Consider the following 25520-nt stretch of genomic DNA (forward strand, 5'->3'; position numbering starts at 1 on the left):
AATTGGTGAGAATTAAAATTTCAGAATTTACATTCCGCATGAAGGAATTAAAACAACTTATTACACATATTTTGCGAACTTATTAGAAGGAATTAAATAAAATCAAAATATGACCACTTCTGAGGAATAAAAAATATCTCCGTGAGATGCGTTACCGGTACAATTAGAAAGAATTAAATATATTGAAAACACGTTCTCTTTGGGAGAATAGAAAACTGTATGGCGGTCGCTATGGAAATAGAAGTGAATAAGTTTAAAAGGTATCTCATTCTTATTGTGGCATTTTAGACAAATGGAAAAATCACGTATTCAGAATAATAGAATAATCTTCACTTTTGCGCTGAAATCTGAAATTATTATTTTTTCTCTATTCTAAGCTTATTACCGGGTGATGTCAAACACTGAAAATTACCGTATTTTATCTGCAGGGAAAATATGTTTTGAGAGCATTTTGGGCTGCGAAGTTTTAAAATATTAAGTTTGTATGTTTTGCGTTTTATTTAAGGCGTTTATCAAATTAAGTTGAAGAACGAATTTTGTCTTAAAAAGTGTGTGTGTGTGTGGGGGGGGGGGTGTTCGCATTTGAGATTTTACACTGGGGCTCCTAATGTTCAATAAACTAGTACAGCAGGCTGAACTCTTAAAATTTGTTACTTCATAACAATTTGGCTATTAGCCTCGATTATATAAATTATTTTAAAGATTGCTGAATTTTTAACCATAAAACTTGATAAAAATCGCAAGAAAATGTTTTGAACTTAAATCTTATTCCAAAAAATGTTTGTCTAATCGATTAACCCTAAACGGATCCTGCCGAGGACAAATGTGCCCCACGCGAAATTCAATTAATTCTCCTGAGCAAATTTCTCTGATTTTTTGGTGCAGACCCTAACCAAAATTCAGTTCGACTATCCTAGAGTGCGGTGAAGTGGTTGATGTTGCCGGTTGTTCGCTGTCGTTCGAGTTTCGGTCACATTAAGTCAATTTCATATTTTCATGTAAATGAACGCATTTGACGCATATTTACAATTTATCATGGTATTTTAATATTTCGAATTGATTTTTTGTAATTTAAGTGAAAATTATATGTAAAAATTACTAAAAATGTGATATATATCAATGTAAAGTTGTTTTCTTTAATTTTATTCATACAGTGCTCATAAATTCCAATAATAAATCAATTAATAAATGATAAATGAATGATTGTTTTTTTTTATCAAAGTTGTCGAGAATATACGAACTGAAAAGTGCCGATGCTGTGACTACAGTGTCGCAGGAAAGAGACAAGTTGCAATCGACCTGTGTGTGACGAACATAGGGCGGTCTTGTGCAACCTTTGCACCGAAGTAGATTAAGCTTATTTAATGCAAAATTTATTGTAATTAATTGTTTTTTAATTTAATTTAATTTCGAGAATTAGTTAAAAAATAAAAATAGTTTTGTTTAGAAAAGGCTCCTTTTTTTAATTCCGATGAATTTTTCCTATCTTTCAAACTTACTAACCGCTTTTTCATTGAAAAAAACTTTTTCCTAATGTTTTTTATCTTGATTTAAATGAAATGATCTTGTTGTGCATCAGAAAATAAAGATATTGACCTATTATACATTCACATTATTTATAATAATAAGCATTCTGCCCGCGCTTATGATATTCCTCATTTTTTTAAATTTTCTAACTTCGAATGTTCAAATAAATATACTTTTCAGAAAGAACCTAATTATAAGCGACACCACCTTAAAGTACAATTTGTTCCCTTCAAAATGGCGTTTGAAATTTTAAAATTAGTTAATTAGAAAAGTAATGACATGATTTTTTCCAAAAAATATCAAAAACACGATTTTTCTCGATTTTTATTTGTTTAAACATTTTTTTCAACATTTTAAATTCATTGAAACAGAATGTTATATACACCAATCTCTCCGACAATAAAAAATGAAGAGAATGGAGTATACTAACATCTGATGCCGATGAAAGGAAAAGATTGTGCACAAGGAATCCAAATGGGGGACATTTGTCACCCACAGGAGCCGGTGAGGGCAAAAAAATGTATAGGTGCCCTCTAGGGTTAAAAGTATTTTGTTGTTACGTCAGCTTTACACGGGCTTAACAATAAAACTCTATTATAACCGTTTTATTATTTAATCAAATAGCCTTTGAAAAATAAAAAATAATGCCCAAATATAGCCTTGAGGTAAAAAATAATTTTTTTCCATGTTACTAAGAAATCCAATTTTCGTCCCCTACAGTAGAGTTCTGAGCCGGTTATATTACTTTGAGAACGGTAACGAGAATGAGAATATTACCGAGAATATAACCGAGAAATAAATTCTCTGAGAATTTATGAGAATCTCAGAATTTATTTTATTTAACAGAAAATTGCATTTTTTCGTTAACTTTTCGGCTGAAAATTCAACCCTTTTTTTTAAAGTTTGTCTTTTTTATTTTAAAGTTTACCTGCTTTAGCAGAAATGAAATCTTTTTTGGATAAAAATGAAACTATTTGGTAGAGAATTTAACTATTTTGTTAAAAATTAATCCTTTTTGTTTGGAAAAATTCGTCTTTTGGATTGAAAATTCATGTTTTTTGGTAGATAATTACTTCTCGTTAAAAAATTCTATTTTACTATTTTTTTGAAAATTTATCTTTTTTATGTAAAATTTCATTTTTTGTATGAAAATGCAACTTTTTGGTTAAAAATCGTTCTTCTTTGCTTTATAGTTCAACTAATTTGTTGATGCAAACTCCTGTTAAAAACAAGAATCCAACGACCAAATTTGGACCTAATTTGTTTAAAACATTTGGTTGAATCGCTTTGTTAATAAATCACTGTTTCTGTTAAAGATTTATATTTTAAGTTGAAAAGTTATCTCGTTGATTAAAAGTTTAATTATCTTGTTCTAAATTAATCGTTTTTAATTGAAAATTCAATTACTTGGCTCACAGTTAAACTACATTGTGACATTTTTTTATTGAAGGCTTATGTCTGGTTGAAAATTTAACTGTTTATTTGATAATACTTCTTTTTTTATTTAGAACTAATTTTTTTATAGAAAATGGAACTTTTCCATTTTTTTAAGATTGATATTTTTTAGTTAAAACCTCTCGTTTTTTTTTGTAAAAAAATTATTTTTTATTTTGAAATTACCTTTTTTTTGCGTCAAAATGCATCAGTTTCGTCTAAAATTAAAGATTTAATAATTTCGATAAACCTTTATTTATTTTTTGAATGAAAAATCTTTATTTGTTAGAAATTCGTCGTTTTGGTTTTAAAATTATTTTCTTTTGTTGTATAAATTTCATTCTTTTTTTTTTAATTAAAATATAAACTATGACACTTTTTCGTTGGTAACTTGTCATTTTGGTTTGAATATTTATCTATTATGTTAAAAGTGCAATTCTTTTGTTGAAAATTACAGTATTTTGTTAAAGATTTTTCTTTTAAAGTAGATAAACCTTCTTTTTTTAAAATAAATTAATACACTTGAAAATTTTAAATTTTTATATGAAACACTGTAATTCCTAAATATTCCAGAGTTAGAAAATAATTTATATTCAACCGCTGATATAACCCAAACAATACAAATATTTTTAAAAATCGTAAATTCTTAAAATCTCTTAAATTCTTCTAAATTCTGTCATATTCTCTGTTATATAACCTGAACTTAAATATTCGGGAATTTAAGAACTCTACCCCTACGACAAAGACATAATATCTTTATACTACTCTAACATCAAAATCTCAACTTTGATATGATTTTTCCGCTTTTCGTGGTATAAAATACTGTTCGATGTTTATGTGAGAGGTGATTTTTAGCGAATGAGAGAAAAAAGTCTCATTCGCTAAATAATCACCTCTCACACACGTATCGAAATGTATTATTTCCTGCAATCGGTATTATTCTGGTGTTATTAGATATTTTAACACCAGGTAACTTTACATCTTTGAGTCAATTTTTTGCCCTATTTTGCCAATATTAAAGATCCTTGTTAATATATTCGTAAAAAATCATTCTTTTTTATGTTAGCGTGTTGGAAAAATATTTTGTATTTTTTAAGAACTATTAATTGTAATAACAAAATTATAATGATTATTTATTATGAAGATATTACAAAAATAAAGTTTTGTCCCATGCATTTGGTCCATAGTTTTCCCCTCAGCACTCAACAAAGTGAAGTTAGCTGGTGTTTGGCCCTAGGCATGCGGACATTTTGAATTTCTCCCACTTAGTTTGAACTACCTAATTAAATTTTCCGCCAAAACGTCGACATCTTTAAAAGGACAAATACTTCCCTTAGTTCTTTCTCATAAGATCATATTCGCATGGTTTTGTGTATAATTCAGTTTATTCTGTCATGATGTGTTTATTTTGTGAACTGCTACCATAATCGCAAGAATCAAAAGTGACATCTTTACAAAAATGGAAAGAAAATTGGAGCAATTGATAGCCATTTACAGAACTCAACTTGATTGTTGTAAAAGGCAGAAAATCAGTATCGAATCTGCAACCTCGAATGACGGATGGAATGACCAAAAACTGGTGGAAATTGCCAGTAGAATAAAATTTCCCAAGGCGATTTTCGATCTTCGTAACTACAAGCCCATAATCATACAGTTTTTTAATTTCTACTTTACGGGAAAAATTGCACCAAATTGTACAGTTCAATCTATTTTATTTTCGGCAATTTCCCTACTTAATATTTCCGACAAAAACGGAAGTTACAAAAGAGTATTTGATGAAGAAGATTACATGGAAAGAGGAAATTGCAAACCATTTTACAAATGGAGATTAGACTCCAATTCTCTTTTTTTGGAGACACTGGACGGAGGCATCAATCGTTTTAAGAATGAAATTGAAGCAATTCTGGATTCATGGGACGTATCCAGAACCTGGATAGACGATAATCAAGCAAAATTGACAAGACTCACTGCTTTTTTGGCCTTGAGTCTTTGCAGAATTGTAGGGTGTAATGAAATTCAATTGGGAATTGATTTCAGAAGCAAGGAGTACAGACAAATTTTGACCGATTCTGTTGGATGGAAGGTAGACCAACCTTTCCAATCTGCTAGTTTTGAGTCCTTGAAAAAGTGTAAGGAGCAATTAAATCATGAGTTTTCCCTAACTAAAAAGATTTTCGCCATCGTCGTTGAACATTGGATGTTCGCTGATAAATTAGATTGGGAAGCAGAAAAGGAAGAAATGGATAAGATGAAAGTTCTGCTTTACAAATCGTTGTTAGAAAGCATGGAAGGACATGGAATGACCATCATCAAATTATTGTTGTCGATTTGCAAAATCACAGGAAGCACCTATACGGAAGTAAAAGACATGATAAATGTTGTTGGGTGCAACTTCACTTCCTCTGTGGATTGGCAGGAAGTAAAACAGTTTTATAAAAGATACTTGAAGAAAACCCATCAAACTGGCGTTATGTGGACTAAACTTGTAGATCAAGAATTTTTTTCAGTGTACTCTCTCAAATTAAGTGAAAAAGACTGGGCTCTTCTAATAACGATTTTAGAATTGAAGGAAAAACCGGAAGCTTGGCAAGATACTTGGATTAAAGAAAGTCACAAGATAATCACGAGAGCTAATGTATTGGCCAAATTAACTCACCAAAAATTAGTGGACGCAGGTAAATTTAAAGTTTTTGAATTTATTGAAGTAAATTATCCAGGGTTCCTACAAGACCTAGAAAAGTCGTGGAATTTTGAACAAATGAATGCATTTTTTTGCACCTACTTCAAAGTCTTAATAATTATTTCAGTATTTCAGGGCAAATTTTATATTTTCGAATTGATAAACTAATAAAAATAATATGATTGTAATTTAAAATTTTTTGAAAAACCCTTTACATGCCCTTGTGGGAATAATTTTCTATGCATTTTTAGGAAAATTGTTATAAATTTTTATGAAAATTTCAGACATTCTCTACGAAAATACCTATAATTTTTTACGAAACTAGCTAAAAAAACACGCATGCTATGCGTGGAATTATTGTCCCTTTTCTCATTTCATACCCATCTTTTCAATAGAAATTTAGTATAGAAGTACCCATTATATATTCATATTGTAAGCATTAAGTTTTATTGAGCTGTGAAGGGCCTAATAAGTAAAAAATGCATATTTTAAATTAATGGATCATTTTACACGTAAATTGTAATATTTAAAATATAGCAAAATAATATCTAAAAATGAATTGCATGAATTTAATTATTCCATTTTTGTTTGAAAATTTATGTAATTTATTGGAAATTCTACTTTTTTATAGAAAATTTATCTTCTTGGTTACAAATTTAACTATTTGGTTGAAAATTTATGTATTTTGTTGATAATTTGTCTTTTAGTACCAAATCAATATTCTTATTTTATTTTTGTTTGTATGTTTTGAAAAATAATTGTTTTCTTGAAAATTCCACTATTGAGTTCTTTTTTATATGTATTTTTTATTGGAAATTCGTCTGTTATAGTATAAAATTAATCTTGGTTAAAAATTCATTTGTGTTGGTTAAACATTCAATTATTTGGTTGATAATTAAATGTTTTGTAGTAATTTCATCGTTTCAACTTGAGAATTCTACATTTTGGATGACTGAAAAATCTTTCTTTGATGAGGATTCAAGTTTTTCTTGGCATTTCTTTTTCTTTTCAATTAAACTGTTCCTAAATTAAAATGAAAATGTTTCCTCGGTTAGAATATCAATTATTACATTTTTTTGTGAATTCATCACGTTATTTTTGGATGGCCCCTGAATAAAATCAGGAAAAAAATTCAGTCGGCAAAAATTACTTTACACATCAGACAAAATTTTTTACCTATTTTATGTACGGCCCCTTATAGGGAAAGTGTTTAAAGCTTCCATTTTATGTGTGTAAATTATTGGCCGTTCGAGTTAATAATTTTCTAAGCTTCAATTTGCAGTGCTTTTTTTGTTGCATCAAATGATAAACTTTTCAGTTTTAAGAGTTCGAATTTTTTAAATTCAGGACTGGCTCTTGTATTTTCAGAAATAGAAGATGATGATAAAAGGCAAACGGAGACAGCTGAGTATTTACAAGCTGCAGAATTTGATAAAAGTTTTATTAAATCAAAAGCTAATTGGAGCGATGAAAAATTAGAAGAAATCGCTTCTAGACAAAAATTTCCGAGAGAACTTTACGATCCTCGAAATGTTAAATCAATACTAATTCAATTTTTTTATTTCTACTTAACGGGCAAATTGGGCAGATCCTGTTCAACACAATCTACAGTTTTTCCCCCAATCTCTCTGCTGAATATACCCGATGTAAGAGAATTCAAGAGAGTTTTCTGTGAAGCATACATGGAAAGAACAGATGCAAGACCATTTTACACGTGGGATAAAACCACTGAAAGTGACTTATTGTTAAGCTCAATTGACTCAAGTGACAATAAATTCATAAAACACATTCAAGTAGTGCTTGGATCGTGGAATGAAAGAAAAATTTGGATCTATGGAAAACAAGCACAGCTAATGAGACTCGCCGCTTTTTTGGCCTTGACTATTTGCAGAGTAATTGCGGTCGATGAATATTCATTACTGAATACCTTCAGGATTAGGGATTACAGAAGAAGTTTAGCCGATTGCGTTGGTTGGCCGATGGCACTGCCTTATATTCCTCCTAGCGAAGGTTGCTTGAGAAGAAGTAGAAATGATCTCACTCGTTCCTTTAACACTTCTCTATCCCCGATTTTCGCAATCGCAGTCAGACACTGGGTTGTGACTCAAAAATCACATCCTGACGATCACGCTACAAAAGCTTTATTGTATTATTCCTTACTGGAAAGTACGAGAGGGTATGGAATGGGTCTGATAAGCATGCTACTTAGCTGCTTAGATTATACAGAACAACCGTTTGAAAAATTAATGGATGTGATCCTTTCAGTAGTACCTAAATTAAAAACATTTGCTGGCTGGGAATCACTGCAAGAATTTCACAGAGAAGTATTGTGCAAAAGTGATATAAAGCATTATAGTTTTCACTGGGCAAGAACAATTGACCGAAACTATTACGCAGAATGTTCTTCAAAATTCAGTACCTTGTTCTGCTCTATTTTCGGAGGTATTTTAGAGTTCAAACAAGGACAAAGTATATGGAAAGGTCAGTGGGCTCAAGATAAACGAGATACTACCTCGTTTGGAAAATATATTGGTCAGAGGGTTCACCAAATTCTTATGGTTCGAGGTGAATAATAAGCTATTGTGAATTAATATCGTAACTATGAAATTCTTAGAAATATAACCAAAAAAATAAACAAAAAGAACAAGACTTTCGAATAGGGCATGCCACGATCCACCTTATTTTGTGATGATCTCGAAAAAATTCTCTGCAATTTGAAGTCAAATCGAATAATATTAAGACAGCCTGCAAAGACGCGGAAAGTCCCACATGATTAATATTGGAAAATATTGTTTTCGGAAAAATAAGATTCACATTTCTGGGATTAAACTTAGCTTGCGGGAGATTATTAGAATTTATTGCAAAAACTCCAACGAATAATTTCCGCTAATTTCCTTTGAATTTTAACAACCATCCTCCTTTATCGAGCCCCAAAATATAAGCTCTGTTTATCCCTTTTTTGCCAGCAATTATTTTTATTCGACGAATGGAATGTTTTCAAGAAGTTTTAAACTAATTTTCATTTGTTTAAATATTTTTGCCCCCTACTAACACATTGAAAGGAAATTTTTACATTTAATTGCACAATTAGTCATTGATGGAAAAACTTTTTTTTTCAAGAATTTACCAATTGTTTTAACAATGAATTATTATTTGCTTGTAACTTTTTCCTAAAGAGATGTAAAAACCTTAGTTTTTTAAATTTTCTTTACTATCTCGCCTATTAATAAATATCTACGTTAGTCAGATATTGCTAGCCCATTATTTAACAAATTCGTATTTGTTTAAATAATGTTTTTTATTTGTTTAAGCAATTTTATTCTAAGATAAATGTTTAAAATTTATCTCTCTGAATTTCATGCCGTAATTTTTCATTATTAAGGGAAAAATTTTTGTTGAAAACATTTTCGAATTGTTGAAATAATTTATTCAGTATTAATTGTATATTTTCATGAAAGTGAGATAAAAATCGGATTTGCTTTTATAAATTTGGGAAAGTATGTCGCGTATCGTTGAATATTAACCAATACCCATCAGTCTGCAGAGGTGTTTTAAAGGAAATAATTTCATAACGACAAAATTAAACGCAATTTTTATAGAGTTGATTCTTACTGAAAAAAAATGTTCATGGCCTATATGAAAAAATGTATGAACAAATATTAATTATTTAAAGAATTTGTATGACATTAAAAAATTTAACGATAAGTGACACACTTAACCCAATTTTAAAAAATGTAATTTTTGAATCAAATTTACATAAAAGTGTACAAAGATGTATCTTTAATAAATTGTTTAAAAAATTGGATAATGAATTTAACATACAATTTTGCTCTTATTAAGGGGCACTTATTAATATAAGCACTTCTTTTAGTGCCAACTGTAGCTCATCGTAGAATCATCGAAAATCAAAAAACAACAAATTTCGTTAAAACATAAGTTTTTCTTACCCTCTACGTTGTTTTTATAAATTATATATTTTTGATCGTCATTTGAATAAAAAAAAACGATTTTTCACGAAAAATTTCGCCATTTTGTAGCTGTAAAATCTCTTTAATCTAAAAAAACGACGTAGGGTGGAATTATTTTATATCTAAAAATTGTGTCCAAATTTTGAAAAGAGTCGTTGCAGTAGTTTTTGAGTGATAGTTAGCACCGGCTTTGAAAGTGGTAGTTTTTTAGCAAAACGCGAATATTATTACAAAATCACTGTGCGGCAACTGCTCGACCGAACGAAAAACGCGCTTTTGCGCGCTTCTTTGCGCGTCAAAGGGACGGAGACTTAAAGGTCAAAAGCTTAACATTTTTTGCTCCGAACGATTTAAAATTTTGTCAAAACATTTTTGAAATGTTGTGCTATAAGGAAATGCAAAGGAAGAAAGTAGATTTTTCGAAAGTCACAAGACCATACTCCCCCCTTAATGACAAATTATACCATTGATTATAGAAAAAGGGGTGTCTACTTACTTGGAAAATCTCGAAAACCTGAAATTGTCAGAACTTTTGTATATACCTGGAAAAAACTGGAAATGTTAGGGATTTTTTTTAAGTCAAGAAATTTTTTCGAGAGCTTGTCTATTTAAAAAATTGGAATATAAAATTAAATAACAATACTTTTTCATATGCAAAAGTAGGTTTACATTACTGGATGTAACTTTTTTTTTATTCGTTCTTTTGTGTAGAAAATTAATCCACCCTGTAGAAAATTTGTTTTTATTGGCTGTATTTAACTGTTCTTAAGTAAAAATTAAAATCTTTTTTGGTTGAAGTATAAACTATTACATTTTGGTTTGAGAATTCATCTTTTTTGTTTGAAAATTCATCTTATTGGTTGAAAATTGAAAACTCAGAAAAGTGAATCTCATTTTCCCGATAACAAAAATGCGGCACATCTTCATATTGACCGATTTGACTGAAATTTGGAGGGAATTTTTTTCCGAAAGCCTCAGAAAATAAAGGATTGGCATGCCCTCTTTAAAAAAATTAACAGGTGAGATTTTGAACCAGCCTGCATTATCTATTTAAATTAAACGAATCAACATTGGATATTTCAAATGTGCATTGCAACATTTCAGTGATAAAGAAGGATTTAAATTATCATTTATTCGGAATTAAATTTCTTAAATTTTAATCATTGATGTTCCTATTAAGTTTTAATGAATAGGTAATAGGGTTTTCACTTTTTTTCAGATATAGTTAGAAGAGTTGAGACAACAAGAAACTAGAAAGGAAAATAGAAGACTTAAGACTAAGATTTTCAGTGAAACTGTTATGAATCGCCAATATGAATAAGCGAATCTCAAATGCAAAATACTCTTAATTTTTGATATCTTTGTTATATTTATCTTTTTATAAGCCGTTTTAAGAAATAATGTATAATTATATATAATTGTTTAATTTTTGAAGAGATGGTCTCTAATTTTGTTGATATTCGTATACTTTTGAAACTCTATGTTGATTTCAGATTCAAGTAATTTTTTCAAGCGTTTAAATTTCTAGAAACGCTCCAATGTCTTGAGTTGTATCAACCTAGTTATATAAAAAAATAAATCAACCAAACTAGAATATATCTAATTCGTTATTTTTTTAAATCTCACATATTTCAAGGTGGCCGCAGTTCATAGAAAACCTTGAAATGCGAGAAAAGTGAGGGAGTTTTATTGATCAGGGCAATTCAGGGATTTTGTAAAAAACCTGGCAAAAATGCAGGAATTTTTACACAGGCTCTTTAAATAACTGCAAAGAACATTATATTTGAATTTCGAAATTTGAATGTTTGAATTCCGTTTATAAAATATTATATGCTAAAAATATAACAAGATTAAGATTCTGGTCTTCCATTATTAATGCTTCGGCAAAATGAAAACTGGCTAGGAAAAAATTAGGCAATTTTTAACAAGGTTTTTGTGGCCTCCCTTAAATAAACTGGTCAGTAATTTATTTATCTTGCATTTCTATTTCTGTTTTTGCCGTTCTTTCCTTCTGACTTATATTTTTAGATAAAAAAAATTATTTGGTTGAAAATTAAAAAAATTGGTAAAAAATCATCCTTTTGTGTTGAAAATTAAACTGTGTTTTGTTCAATATTCGTATTTTTTTGTTCAAAATTCTGCTATTTCGGAATAAATTTAACTCTTTGGAGATCATTTATATTTTAGCATTTAAAATTCATCTTAAACCTTTCTAATTTGAACATCTTACACTTTTTTCCGTATTTTTTGTTTAAAATTTCACCTGTTTTAGGAGTTTCATCTATTTTGGATAAAAATGCAACTGTTTGGTTAAAAATAAATTTTATTTGATTGAAAAAGTAACCAGTAGTTTGAAGGTTGAGCAACTTTGTTAAAAAATCACTCTTTTTATAGAATGTTTACGATTTTAGTGGAAAATTCATCACTTTGGTTGAAAATTAATTTTTAAAAACTGAATATTTGACTATAGCAGTTGAAGATGTAGCATTGTATATTTTAGAAAAATATCTTTGGTTGAAAAGTTAACTATTTTGTTGAAAAGTAGATTTTTTATAATTAAAATTAATTTTATAACTGAAAACGTAACTTTTCCATTTTTTGTTGAAAACTTTATTTTTTTTTCAAAATTCGTCTTTTGGTAGAAACGTAATCTTTGGTTTTTGAAATTTTATTTTTTTGTTAAAAATGCTATTCTGTTTTAATGAAAAATTCACCTTTTCGAGTGAAAATTTAATTGTTTAACCGAAATTTCGTCTTAACTTGAAAATTCAACAATTTTGAAAAACCCTTTTTCTTTATGTACTGAAAAATCAAATGCTTACTGTTTTCCTTGAGAAACTCATTATTTTAGTAGAAAGTTCATGTCTGGTTAAAAATTGAACTATTCAGTTAAAAATTTATCTTTCTTGATTACAAATAAACTTTTTGGAGAAAATTGATCTCTTCGGGTTTAAAACTAATTTTTTCTAAAATATTTGTATTTTTAGCTTGGAAATTCAGCCATTAAATTGACCATGAAAATTTGACTATTTGGTTGAAAATTCATATTTGTAGGTATCAAATACAAGTATTTGCTTAAAAATTCGTCTATTTTGCTGTAAAATTAATTATTTAGTTAAAAAGAGGTATTTTTATTTAAAAATTGAACTGTTTTATAGAACATTCGCCTATTTAGATAGAAAGTTCATCCTTTTTTGGATTTAAGATTCATATCTTTTTGTTGAAATTTCAACTGTCTCCTAAGAATTCAATTTTAGGTTAAAAATTCAACTGTTTTTTAAAAGTTTTATTTAGTTTGTTTGAAAATTCGACCAGTTGGTTTAAAATATAACTATTTTGTCAAAAAAGTCGTATTTTTTTGTTGAAAATCCAAGTTTTATGGTAAGTGTCATCTTTTTTATATGTCAAATATATTACTAGAGTAATATGCTGGTTTTTTAATATTAATTTTCAAGGCAAATGAAAAATTGGTCAGGGAAAACTGAAAAGTTAGAGAAGTTTGAAAATGAAGATTTTCGGCCCTCTGCATTTCTTAACAAATTATTTATTTCGGAAATTAAAATATACAACTGTTAGAAAAATGATAAATTTAGGCTTAAATCTGAAATATTGGTTTATTATTCATTTTTTGGTATTTTCACTTGACTTAACCACAAGCTAACTTTACTTCGTTCAGATAGTGGTAAAACTTCGCGAAACCACCCCAACTCTCGTATAAAACAATGGACCAAAATGCATTTGACTAAACCCTATTTTTTTAATATCTACGTAAAAACTAATTTTTTTATATAAATGTATTTGGAAATGAGTTTTTATTTTTTAAGAACTACTAAATGAAATAATACAAAGTTAAAAATTATTACTTATTACGAAGACATTACAAAAATAAAGTGGTGTCATTCTTTTCCCCCTCAGCACTCTACGAAGTGAAGTTAGCAGGCAATGAAGTGAAAACGTCTAATTGTCGCCATATTTAAATCAACCAAAGACAAATGCAAAAAAGGTCAAAAATCGTACAATGCTGTGGAACAGCATGTAAATAAACGTTGTAAATTATTCTTCAAAAGTCATTGTTTATCAATAAAAGTGGAGAAAATAAATGACAGAACATCAAACAATGATTGCCTTAACAAGGAATGAAGTAAGTAGTCTTTATAATTACTTTTAATTGCATTTTTACATTTTTGTAGGTTAAATAAAAGTTTAAATTTTTGCTATTTATACATTATCTTATTATTATTATTATTATTATTATTATTATCATTATTATTATTATTTATACAAGCGAGAAAGGTTGGATAAAATATTAAATAATTCGTTATAAAAAAAATGAGGAAAAAATTGCTTAATACAAATAAAGAATATTATTGACATTTACAGTGGTATTGAAAAACCCAGATTTAATATAAATCTAGTATTGAAATCAAGAGTGTTACCAGCTATTCTGCTCCTAAGCGTTCTTGACCAAGAAAAAGTACACAAAGAGGTTTTTTCGGCAAACAATAATGAGAGTTCATTAGACTTCGAACTGAATAAAAACTGGAATTTTTCGCTTAGAAGAATCGAGCTCCTCATTTCACAAAGGCGAATAAATCAAGAAATGTTTCAAAACTTATTTTTGCTTTGTTTATCAACAATTATCATCAACAATCACAATGGATAAAATTGATTTTGCCATCGATGACAACAAATGTTTTGACGAATTACTTGAGGAAGCAAAAGAGAAAATTAAAAACTGTCCTGAGCCAGTTTACATTCAAAGCGCTGACATAATGTTGTTCAGAAAATTTGGTTGGAGTGACCAGAAGGTCGAAGCAATTGTCGCCACCCTAAAATTTCCGAAGAAGGTTTTCGACTCGAGGAATTTCAAATCCATAGTCTCGCACTTTTTCCTTTTCTACTTCACGGGAGAAATTGATGAAAATTGGACTGTGGAAACTACTGTTTATTCAGCGATATCTCTGCTCAATGTCCCTGACAAAACCGGCGGCTACGAAAGAATCTTCGACGAGGAATACATGGAGACCGAAGAAATTAAATCGTTTTACGACTGGGTTGGAAGAACCAATTGTGCGTCTTTAGATGATATTTATATCTTCACTGATCTCAATCTTTTCATTTGCGAAATCCAAGCTATCCTGTTGCTCTGGAATGAAAAATCAAATTGGATAACTGAGAATCAAGCAAAATTGATTAGACTTTCTGCTTTTTTGGCCTTGACTCTTTGCAGGATTTCAGCAAGAAATCACATTCTCCTAATGGGTGCTTTCAAGAGCAAAGAATACCGGCAACATTTGTCTAATCACGTGGGCTGGAATATGCAAAAAGCTTACTGGTCTCCTAGTGCGGAATGCATTCGAAAATGCTACGAGTTAAAAGATACTCTTAATCCAATTTTTGCGATTGTCGTTAGAGAATGGATTCTGACTCTAAAAACAGATACTCCAAATGAATTGAAGCAGCGTCTTCTCTATGAATCATTACTACATGGCACCGAAGGGTTCGGAATTGAAATGATAAAAATGCTGGAAACAGTTTTGGGATACACTCAAAGAACTTTCCAGGAACTGATGGAGATGATATGCGTTATGGAACCGAATATTACCCAGTTTTCGGATTGGCAGATTCTTATTCATGTTCACAAGAAGTTTTTAAATAAAGACAATCCACAGTATAGTTTTCAGTGGGCGAGACTGATTGATAATGCATTTTTGCAAGAGTGCTCATTGGATGAATGCAGCTTTGTTGCTGCAACTTTTGCAGCTATCGTGGAATTTAAAGTTGGTCGTATAACGTGGCAAGCTTCCTGGGCAAAAAATCGTCCAGAATTATGCAGAAGAGGCTACATTCTGGGCCGGATGATTCACGAAGTTCTAATGGACACAGGTAAATTATTTAGGAACCTAGCAGTTAATCGGGGAATCTATCCTACCTGGAAAACTGGAAATCCTGAAAATCCTGAAAATTCGTTTTTTCTTTTATAGGAAATTAATGTTTTAAACTGAAAATTGAACTATTCTATATGTGGTTGAAAATTGATCTTTTTTTAGTGGAAAATTAGAGTATCTGGTTGCAAATTCAATAGTTTGTTTGAAATTATTTCTCTCTTCATTGAAAAATCGTCCTTAGTTGAAAATTCATCTTTTTAGTTTCATATTCAACTATTCCAGTAGAAGTTCCATCATTTTACTTGAAACTTGTCACTTTTTTTGAAAATGTAACTATTTATAAAAAAAAGTTTTTTTTTTGTTGTTGAAATTTCGTTTAAACTAAAAATGTAATTATTCCTATTTAATGTCCCATCATTTGAGTTGAAAATTCACTTATTTGGTTAATAACTTATCCTGTTAGTTCAAAATTCAACTATTAACTGAACTATTTGATTGATCCACCTTGTTGAAAATGCAATATTTTCACTTGAAACGTTAGGAATTTTAAGCGGTCTAGATTGAATTTAAGTAATTTAAGTATGCAGATTAATTTGACTGAAATATAACTGAATTTTAATTATAAGATAAAATAAAAATTTGTTTAAATCATTCAATTTCGTGGACTGTAGAGACGAAGTAAAGAAATGATTAATTATTTTTGTAGTATTGTTTAATTATTCGAAAAACGAAAATTCCTAAAAACGATTAATTTTTTTTTGCAGATCCTGACAAGTTGGAAGGCAAAAGGCAAAATCTTCAAAAACAGGAAAGTAGGCCTATAATAAAAAGGATAAGGAGAATGGATCACAGATTCTAAATAATACTATCTAGGGTATAATAGATAAGAGCTCAAATAGACAATATATCTAATATAATTATTTAAAATGGATAACATCGTCCTCAAATGCAAAGTATTAATTTGTACTCTTATATTTATGAAAATAATTTTGGATTTAAATTCTTTATTCTGATTAGAAAGATAAATCCGCCTAATTCACATTTGATGATGATATTACCTGTTGAATAGCTGTTAAGATAAAGTTATTGATGAATTATTTGAAACTCTGTGTTGTTTTTGATAACTTTACAAGACTAAAGAGACTTTATATGATTTGTAATCATTTGTTATGTAGTAGTGAGTTAGATATAATTTTGTTATTTTGACAAAGTTATATATTTTTGTATTTTCTCTTTATTCTTACAGATTTTTCGGATCTCAAATAGTGTGAAAATGCACTTTAAATTTATTTAAATAACTTTTGTAAATCGTTAATGATGTACCAACGACATTGGTCCTTTTTGTGTTATTTAATAATTCAATATTCATTATAATTATAATTATAATAAAATTATAATTCAATATAATATCGCTTCGAAGTCCGAGCGATGGTAATAAAGTCAATTATTAAATTCGGGCAAATTCTCCATTTTGAGCCCGAATTTAATGTTGTTACTAATTTCTTGAAAAAATCTATTTTGTATTTTTTCTAAGCTCAAATGGTGTTAAAATACAATAATAATAAATTTTGTAATTTTCTATCGCTTTAAAGTCTAAATGATAATTAAACCAAAGTTTTCATAACAAATTCTTGTAAATTATTCTCGGGTTTTCCGAAAAACGGTTCTTTTTGGTCTTCTGAATTAATCTATTTCATATTTTTGTATGATTTATTTTTGGATATAAACACTTTAGTGGCTGTTTTCAATTGATTTCTCTATTAAAAAAGATTACGAATTTCTGCACCATCAATTTTTTAAATTCAAATTTCTGCATAAGTAATTTTCTTCTTGGTCAAATTTATCTCTAAATTTAGCGATAACAGAAAAATGACCGACAAATAGATCTTTTGGAAATATTTTAATGATTAATGGTTCATTTAAAAGTATTAATTTCAAGTTTTCAAGGTTTCAAAATATGTCAAAAAATATTCTGAAAGATTTTTAGACAATTTTTATTATTTTGTATGACTCACAATTTTAGGCGAAGTGAATTGTTTCAAAAAATATTTAAAAGTTTTAGGAGTTTTTAAAAGGTTCAAAAATTATTTAAAACTTGAGAAAATTTAAAGAAAATATAGATTTTTGAAGATTTTAAAATATATATAAAAACTTTTTAAGAATTTTGAAAAGTTTCAAGAGGATAGCAAAATTTTCTTAAGATTCATGGGAAATTTAAAAATTAAAAAGGATTTCAGGACGTCCTAAAATTTTTTTAAAGAATATAGAAGATTTTATACAAAATTTTTCAATTAAAAGAATTTATGATTAAAAAAAAAGTTTGAGTAAGTTTAAGAGATATTTACTAACTTAAAAATAATTAAGAACTTGTAAAGATTCCAAATTTTTTGTTTAATCATACATTTCTGAATTTCTGACGAAAATAGTAAACTTTCTGGGATTGTTGAAAGGTTTCAAGAGAATGAAAACAACTTCTTTATATTCATAGGAAATTCATAAATGATTTTTTAATATTTTTAAAAATGTCAAAAGATTTCCAATATTGGCAAAAAAAAGAATCTAGAAAATTTTAAAATATTTTTTTTTATTTTGCTGCATTTTTAAATTATTTTTAGGCAAAATTGGACTTAATTTAAAAGGTATTTATAAATTTTACAAGTCCTTCGATTGAAAATATTTTTAAATTTTAAATATTTCCGCAAATTTATGAAATATTTGATTATTTTTTCTAAACTTCTAAAAAAACCTCAATATAATTTAAACTGACTCGCATTCTTCCTTATATTTGGTAAAATCCTGTAAAATAAACAAACTTTTTTTAAAATTGTTTACGTTTAGATTCTTTTTAAATACAAACTGATATTACTTATTTCCTTGTTCTCTGATATCAAAATTTCATTTTAACCCGAATTCAAGTGTTCACAAACTTTTAACAAATAGTTATTCGAAATTTTGTATTTTTTATTAAAAATATTTTTTCCCTCCAATGAAAAACTACACTCGCCCTTAGCGCGCGATTGATGATAGTTTCATTAAAATATTCTGAATATTAAATAAATTTAATTTAAATATCTTTATACATTAAAACAAATTTTAAGTACCGTCAAGCAGGAATTTTTTGGGAAATTGAAAAATGCCGGAACGATTCATTTTAATTAGATTTAATTATCTTTGAATATTTTTTAGAAAGTAATATACCAAAATAATGCGTTTCGGCTGTAGATAATGATTTTAGGGTAAGTCAGTAAAAATTATACAATGAAAAAATTTTAAAACTATTTTCTATTATAATTTATCTTTAAATCGGAGATATTTTTTAAGTTGCCCGGGTAAAATTCATTGCGCACCCTAGAATGCGCTTGAACACCGCGTCCGCGTTGTCTCACAGGCAAGTGGCAACACTGCTCTCCAAGTTCCAAGTTCCAACTTGTTCTTTTCTCTACTACGAGTGATAAAAAAATGAATTTTGCTTATTGTTATACAAGTTTCTAAATTAAAAGAAAGTTGACAGTTAATTTCCATTATCCCTAAAAATGGAATTCTACAGTCAAACAAGAACAATGGAGGAATTGCTGGAGGAAGCAAAACTCCGAATCGATAGTTGTCCGAAGCCAGTTCTAAAGGAGATCACCTTCAATGGCTACCCGAATAAAGTAGGATGGAGTGATCAAAAACTCCATGAAATCGCCAAAGATATCAAATTCGCACCAGAAATTTTCGATTCCACGAGCTACAAGTCGATAATAAATCAATTTTTCAACTTTTACTTCGCCGCTAACATCAGAAAGCCGGCTATAATACAATCGACAATTTATTGCGCAGCAGCTATTTTCAACGTGAGAATGGAAAATGGAGGCTATAGAAAAATCTTCGACGAAGAGTACATGGACCAACCAGATGCAAAAGGTAAATATATTTTCACTTGGAAAGCAAATCCTGATTGCGTGCCTCTGCACAAGCTTGACATAGGTAAGTGTCGTTTCAAGAGGGCAATTGAAACAACTCTGCGAAACTGGGAAGAGGATAAAATTTATATCTATGAAAATCAAATCAACCTGGTGAAACTCACATCCTTTTTGGCGCTGGCTCTTTGTAGAGTTGTTGGCAAGACTGAGTCCCAATTGATGAGTGTTTTGAGAAGCAAGACGTTCCGACTAGCCATGTCTGATTGTATAGAATGGGAACTGGACCAGCCTTTCTCATCACCTTGCGAAGAATGCATCAAAAAGTGTAAGCATCATCTCAGCCATGGCAATTTGAACTTCTTTTTCGCAGTCACAGTCAATCGTTGGCTTATGGCTCAGAGAGCGGGTTCGGGAGAGGAGGAAATTAAGTTCATAATCTACGAGGCTTTGCTGGAGAGCATAGAGTGTCATGGCATGGGCATAATTAAATTGCTGCTGTCAGTTATGAAGTATACTGGAAGAACTTTCGAAGATCTGATGTCAGTCATTTGTGTCGTGGCAACAGACTGCCTTGTTTATCCCGATTGGCAACTCATGGTGAACTTCTACAGAGAGTATTTGGCTGATAAAAATCCCCCGCACAGTCTTCCATGGGTTAGGCTAATTGATAATGATTATTTTCGTAACTGTTCATCGAAAGATAGCCCATATGTCGCTGCCACTCTTACGGCAATAATCGAAAAGAGAGAAGGTCCAGGGGTTTGGAAATCTGAGTGGATCAGGAGAATTAGAGCGAGTCCCTACTTTTTGTTAGTTGGACAAAAGCTGGGATACATTGTCCGCGAAATTTTGATGCCAACAGGTAAATTAATCTTTTTTTTTTATATTGTATAATTATGGCATAATCGGTTCAATTTATACATTATTTGAAAATCAAGTCGATTGTTATGAAACGTGTTTTTTATTTTTATTAAGTGTAAATTAAGAAACACCAAACTCTCGCTTTCAGTCAAGTGCCGGGGGGTTGCCTTCAAATGGCCTTGGACTGATTTCGAGGGGACAGAAACGTAAACAGTGAGGGGCACCTGATTTGTTTCCAATTGGAATATACAGAGTATTCCAAAAGTATGGATACCCCTGAATAACTTTCAAGGATCGCGTCCTACAAGTAAATAGTTCTGACAAAAGTTGTAGGGTTTCGTCCAAGGAACCTAATGGTGACCTTGATTTTGACTCCAAGGTCATTGCTACACTGAAGTGGCCCTCAGAGGTCACTTTGACCCAAGGTTAAAATACATATTTGAATGTACAAATTTCCGCTCTTTTCATTTCCGGAATAAAAAATAGGGTTTCCGTTTTAAAAAAATATGTTGACCTTGACGCGACCTTCCAAAATGAACTTGGAGTCAAAATCAATGTCACTATTGATTCCTTGAGCCAAAACCTACAACTTTAGTCAAAACTGTTTTCTTGTAGGATGCGATCCTTGAAAGTTATTTAGGGCTATCCATATTTTTGGAACACCTTGTGCGTGTATGTTTATATATATATAATGTCGCAACCGCTCTCGCCTTACTCCCCTGAGAAACTGCGCGAGCCAGCAGTTCTAGGATGGCTGGGAACGGGGTGACTGAAAGCGAGAGTTTGGTGTATTTTAATTCGAAGTTCCATACTTTTTTTTATTTCTCTTTATATTACTTTTTTCAATGTGAAGTAATACAAAATTGGCAGTGTTCGTAAAAATTAGTTTTTTTCTGGTATACAATTAAAAATGAGAGTGGGACTTAACTAAAGAAACTAAACTCTACTTAAAAAAGAAAGCAATCAATGTAAAAAATATTAATTGAAACTATGTGTTAAAGAATGTGTGTTTGAGGTTTTTCTGGTGGTAAAAATGCATTCGAAAAAAATTTGGTTAGTCTGGAAAATCATAAATGTAAACAGTTTTTCTCAAATTGATTTTCATTATATTTATGATCTCTCAGAATTATTAAATTTTTTTCTAATGCATTTTTACCACTAGAAAAGCATCGGATACCTCACAAAATTCTTTCTTCGTTTCTCTAGAGTGTAGATTAAGGGGATTTTTCATACGTTTTCTAAATATCATTCTCTTGAAAATGTCAATGCAATTTTGTAGTCAAATTGTTCCTTTTTTGCTTAATAATCGAAAGCGAAAGAATAGCAGTGGCGCTTAGTGTTAGCTGTCTGTTTTCGCTGTGTGTTCGTGGACTCTAGTTGAAGCAGACGAGACAGATATCCCTTTGCGAGTAGAATACTACTTTCTTTCTTCTGGAATGGATGATCCTATCATTGTTATCAGTATTAACCGGTTAAAATAACTGAACTGATGAAAGTATGGCTTAATTTTATTTTGATTAGCCGAATTAATTAATTAATATAATTAAAAATCGGTTAATTTTTTCAGTACTAATGAAGATCTTTAAGTGCATACAAAAGTAAAATCGTCAATATCCAAATATATGCACACGGAGAAACCGTTTGTTGCAATATTTGCTAAAAATCAGACTAGATTTTACTATTTTCAGTTTGCAATGGAGGGACATAGCGGAACTTTTGTAATGTTTACTACTCCGAGTAGTAACTAGTAACTACATGCCGAACTACAAAATTCATTGGAAAAAAAATTGAAAAATGTTACATTTATTTCTATAGAAGATTGCAACATTTGCAAAGGACTGTAGTAACGTCGAGAGAGACCGGCGCACTGATTTAGTAAGCGACTTAGTAAAAATTGGTGCAGTCAGATTAGCAGAAGAAAAAAAATAAACCCAACATGCTTCGCGTCGCGTTGAAGGTTACGATACGTATCCTTTACACGAGCATACGACGTAATTGCAGACTTATTTATTATGGGATGTTGATATCTTTCGCACTATTATATTTATTTAAATTGCAATTGTACAGTACACACGATTATATTTACAGTTTATACATTATTATATACATGCAGGAATATTATATTACAAGCTGAAACAGAAAAATTGTGATTACAGTAAAGCTGTTGGGAAACGATCACGGGTCTCCAGCGCGGCAGCACGGCGATTTTCCCTTCGGCTAAACTAGATAATGAGATCCAAAAATTTATCGCTCTTATCAAGTAAATGCTAGCAGTCAAATTGACTTCCATTAAATTATTTATTAATTGTTCACAGTGATGGCATTTTTTAAATTCTAAGTAATATATCTTAACTTAATCAAATATCCGTATATCGAGGTTAAAAAATTATTTTTTGCTCTCTGTGGAAAATTTGTTTTTCAATTGTAACTTTTCAAATTATCCTAATTTATTGTAATAAGGATCTTTGCATCAACCCAAATCAAGTGATTGATAAATTTCAGGAATTTCAGTAGAGCGTTGGTCGGCTGACATCGTTTACGTTCGACTGCACTCGGCCCAACGCTAGGCTCGCTTACTAAGCCACTTACTAATATTCGAGAGCGATCTTCCGAATATGTCTTACTCCATAATACAAAAAATAGAAAGTGTCGTAGTATAATTCTTATTTCTACAGACAATAGAAATTCCTCTTACAGATTTAGTCTTTTATCTTATTTTAGGTACTTATTCTACTCTTTTTACATAATTTAATTATGCCTCTACTAATTTATCTTATCTAGGATTTTACTATAAAAATACTAAGACTTCTTATTATCAATAGGAAAATTTCATGTAAAAATAGAATAGCTTACGATTATTGTATTAAAATATACGAATTATCGCCTTGGTCCCTCGATTGTAACCTAATTTAGTAATTTTTCCAGTACAAAGTTTCTCAGTGCATGTATATCTAAGAAAACATTTCATATTACAACATAATTATAACACCGACAACAAATGTTTCCGGTCATTATTAATTTTCCTGGAAAATAACGAGATTCACGGTAGTAAATCACTACCGACTAAAACCCTCGAATGTATTTTCTCGAATTATCTACTTAGATGCTCTAACCCTCTTTGTGGTTATATTTGGCAATATAAACCCATATGTACAAAATTGTCTACATATTTCGGTTAGATGAATGTCTAGGAAAATGGAAAACTGTTCATTGCTACATTTTCAGTTATAATATTGATATAATTTTCAATTATATGCATTATATTGCATTATTATTATTACACCATTAAGCCATTTTCCTTTCGGGGTAGGCGTGACTCACTCGGTAGGGGAAAGGAGTAGTGTGTGGAAGGGATAGAGATTTTTTAAATTGATCCAGAATTCTCGTGCTATTCAAGTAAATAACACGTTCGTTCCGCAACACTGTTCCGACCCAGGTTGCTGATCAATCACCCCAAGCGAAAAACCTCACGAAGTCGTTATGTAAGGTTCCCCACTTGGGTCCATTAGAGGCCAAGGTCTTTTGTTTCAGGCGTCATTCACTCTACTGACACTCTTTATTAACTATTTGCCGCCATACTTTCCTGTCCTGGCATACTTCTCTAGCTTCTTTTAAGTCTATGCATTTTTTCATGCAGACTCTCGTGTTTCTGTGACTTTTTATGTCTCTTCTAACTAGGTTCTCATTCACACATTCTAACCATTATTTTCGCGGTCTACCTCTGGGCACGCTGCCATTTACTTTACCTTGATACACTTGTTTCGTTAGTCGTTCATTTGGCATTCTCTCAACATGTCCGAACCATCTTAACCGATTTCTTTCCCATGTGTCTACTAGCGTCTCTTCTGCACCACATTCTTTTAGAATTATCTCGTTACTTACTTTGTCCATCAGGGTTTTCCCGCATATTATGTGCATTAATCTCATGTCAATTGCGTTAATTTTACTCTTATCTTCTTCTTGATAAGTCCATGTCTCGCTACCGTATAGTAAAGTCGGTACAAAATTAGATTTATGTATTGCCATTTTAGCTTTATTTAATACATATTTACTTCTGATAAGGGGGCCTGCTCTACCAATAACCTTTTTACCTTCATTTATTCGTCTATCTAATTCCTCATCTATCTTCCCGTCCCTAGTAAATAAGCTACCAAGGTATGTGAACTTATCAACTTGTTCAATTCTCTCATCATTTAATAAAATATTTCATAGTGTTTTCTCACTCTTTCCTTCGTACACCATAGTTTCTGTTTTATTTGCGTTAATTTTGAGGCCCATGCTCTTCATGCTTGCATCTAGGTTATTCAACATTTTTTGTAAGTCCTCCATAGACTCTGCCATAACAACCTTATCATCTGCGAACGCTAACCCACGTACCCTTACTGTTTCGAGATCCACTCCCTCTTCGTCGAAGAGAGCTATTCTTAAACACTTGTTCATAAATAATATGAAAAACCATGAAGACATAACGCATCCTTGTGTAACTCCTTGTATAATATCGAAACAGTCACTCAGTTTCCCATTCACTCTTACACTCGCTTTGCTACCTGTATATATTGTTTTTATAGCTTGTAGGATCCATCCATTGACTCCATACTCTTTCAGGACTTCCCAAAGTTTACTTCTATCTACCTTGTCAAAAGCTTTTTCTAGATCAACAAATGCACAGAAAACTTTTTTTTCCTGCTCTCAAACTTTTTTCTGTTATTTGCCTTAAGCTAAATATTTGATCCGTACATGACCTTCCTGGCAAAAACCCACTTTGGACTTCCCAAATCTTTGCTTCTGTTATTTTCATCACCCTACGAATAAGTATTTTTGAATATATTTTACTTATGGTGCTTAATAAGCTAATCCCTCTGTAATTATTGCACTTGCTTTTATCTCCCTTTCTCTTGTATATTGGTACGATAATCGCTTTTTTCCAATCGTCTGGGACGTCTCCCATCTCGAAACATAAATTTATCAATTCGCACAGTCTATGTGGTATGCACGCGGCACCGTGTTTAAGCATTTCAGCGTTAATACCGTCTACCCCGACAGCCTTACCGTTTTTCAAATTCTTAAATATATCCCTAACCTCAGTGACACAGACTTTTTCAATTGAGTTTTCCATCCCATCGTGTTCAACATCGCAGTTGTGGTGTCCTATATTTTCATCTCCGAATTGTCTTCTAAAATAGTCTCTGAAAGCCTCTAGTATTTCGTCTGCATCATATACCATTTCCCGCCTACTATTTCTCATGTTGACAAATTC

The 25520-nt window shown here is 30.4% G+C and overlaps 3 protein-coding genes across 3 annotated transcripts in view; all 3 read left to right on the plus strand.

Annotated features, from left to right (window-relative positions):
- The first annotated feature begins 4284 nt into the window (after positions 1-4284).
- On the plus strand, positions 4285-11202 carry LOC117172023. Its single transcript, XM_033359743.1, has 3 exons — positions 4285-5636; positions 7010-8206; positions 10829-11202. Exons 1-3 carry the CDS (start codon positions 4421-4423, stop codon positions 10861-10863), a joined length of 2448 nt encoding a protein of 815 aa, XP_033215634.1. The 5' UTR covers positions 4285-4420; the 3' UTR covers positions 10864-11202.
- Positions 11203-13613: 2411 nt separating this feature from the next.
- On the plus strand, positions 13614-17118 carry LOC117171461. The gene is made up of 3 exons (XM_033358803.1): positions 13614-13750; positions 13990-15495; positions 16262-17118. Exons 2-3 carry the CDS (start codon positions 14265-14267, stop codon positions 16354-16356), a joined length of 1326 nt encoding a protein of 441 aa, XP_033214694.1. The 5' UTR covers positions 13614-13750; positions 13990-14264; the 3' UTR covers positions 16357-17118.
- Positions 17119-18903: 1785 nt separating this feature from the next.
- Positions 18904-25520, plus strand: part of LOC117171917 — a 10653-nt gene continuing 4036 nt past the window's right edge. Inside the window, exon 1 of the mRNA XM_033359574.1 lies at positions 18904-20264. Coding sequence (XP_033215465.1) covers positions 19031-20264 — 1234 coding nt within the window. The 5' untranslated portion in view covers positions 18904-19030. The remainder of the gene's footprint in view (positions 20265-25520) is intronic.

Source organism: Belonocnema kinseyi, chromosome 4 (assembly GCF_010883055.1).
Source record: "Belonocnema kinseyi isolate 2016_QV_RU_SX_M_011 chromosome 4, B_treatae_v1, whole genome shotgun sequence".
Taxonomy (NCBI): Eukaryota; Metazoa; Arthropoda; class Insecta; order Hymenoptera; family Cynipidae; genus Belonocnema; species Belonocnema kinseyi.

Coding starts and splice junctions, on each gene's coding strand:
- LOC117172023 (XM_033359743.1), top strand. CDS start 4,421: ATGGAAAGAAAATTGGAGCAATTGATAGCCATTTACAGAACTCAACTT. Junction 5,637..7,009: donor CCAAAAATTAGTGGACGCAG/GTAAATTTAAAG, acceptor TTGTATTTTCAG/AAATAGAAGATGATGATAAA. Junction 8,207..10,828: donor CCAAATTCTTATGGTTCGAG/GTGAATAATAAG, acceptor ACTTTTTTTCAG/ATATAGTTAGAAGAGTTGAG.
- LOC117171461 (XM_033358803.1), top strand. CDS start 14,265: ATGGATAAAATTGATTTTGCCATCGATGACAACAAATGTTTTGACGAA. Junction 15,496..16,261: donor CGAAGTTCTAATGGACACAG/GTAAATTATTTA, acceptor TTTTTTTTGCAG/ATCCTGACAAGTTGGAAGGC.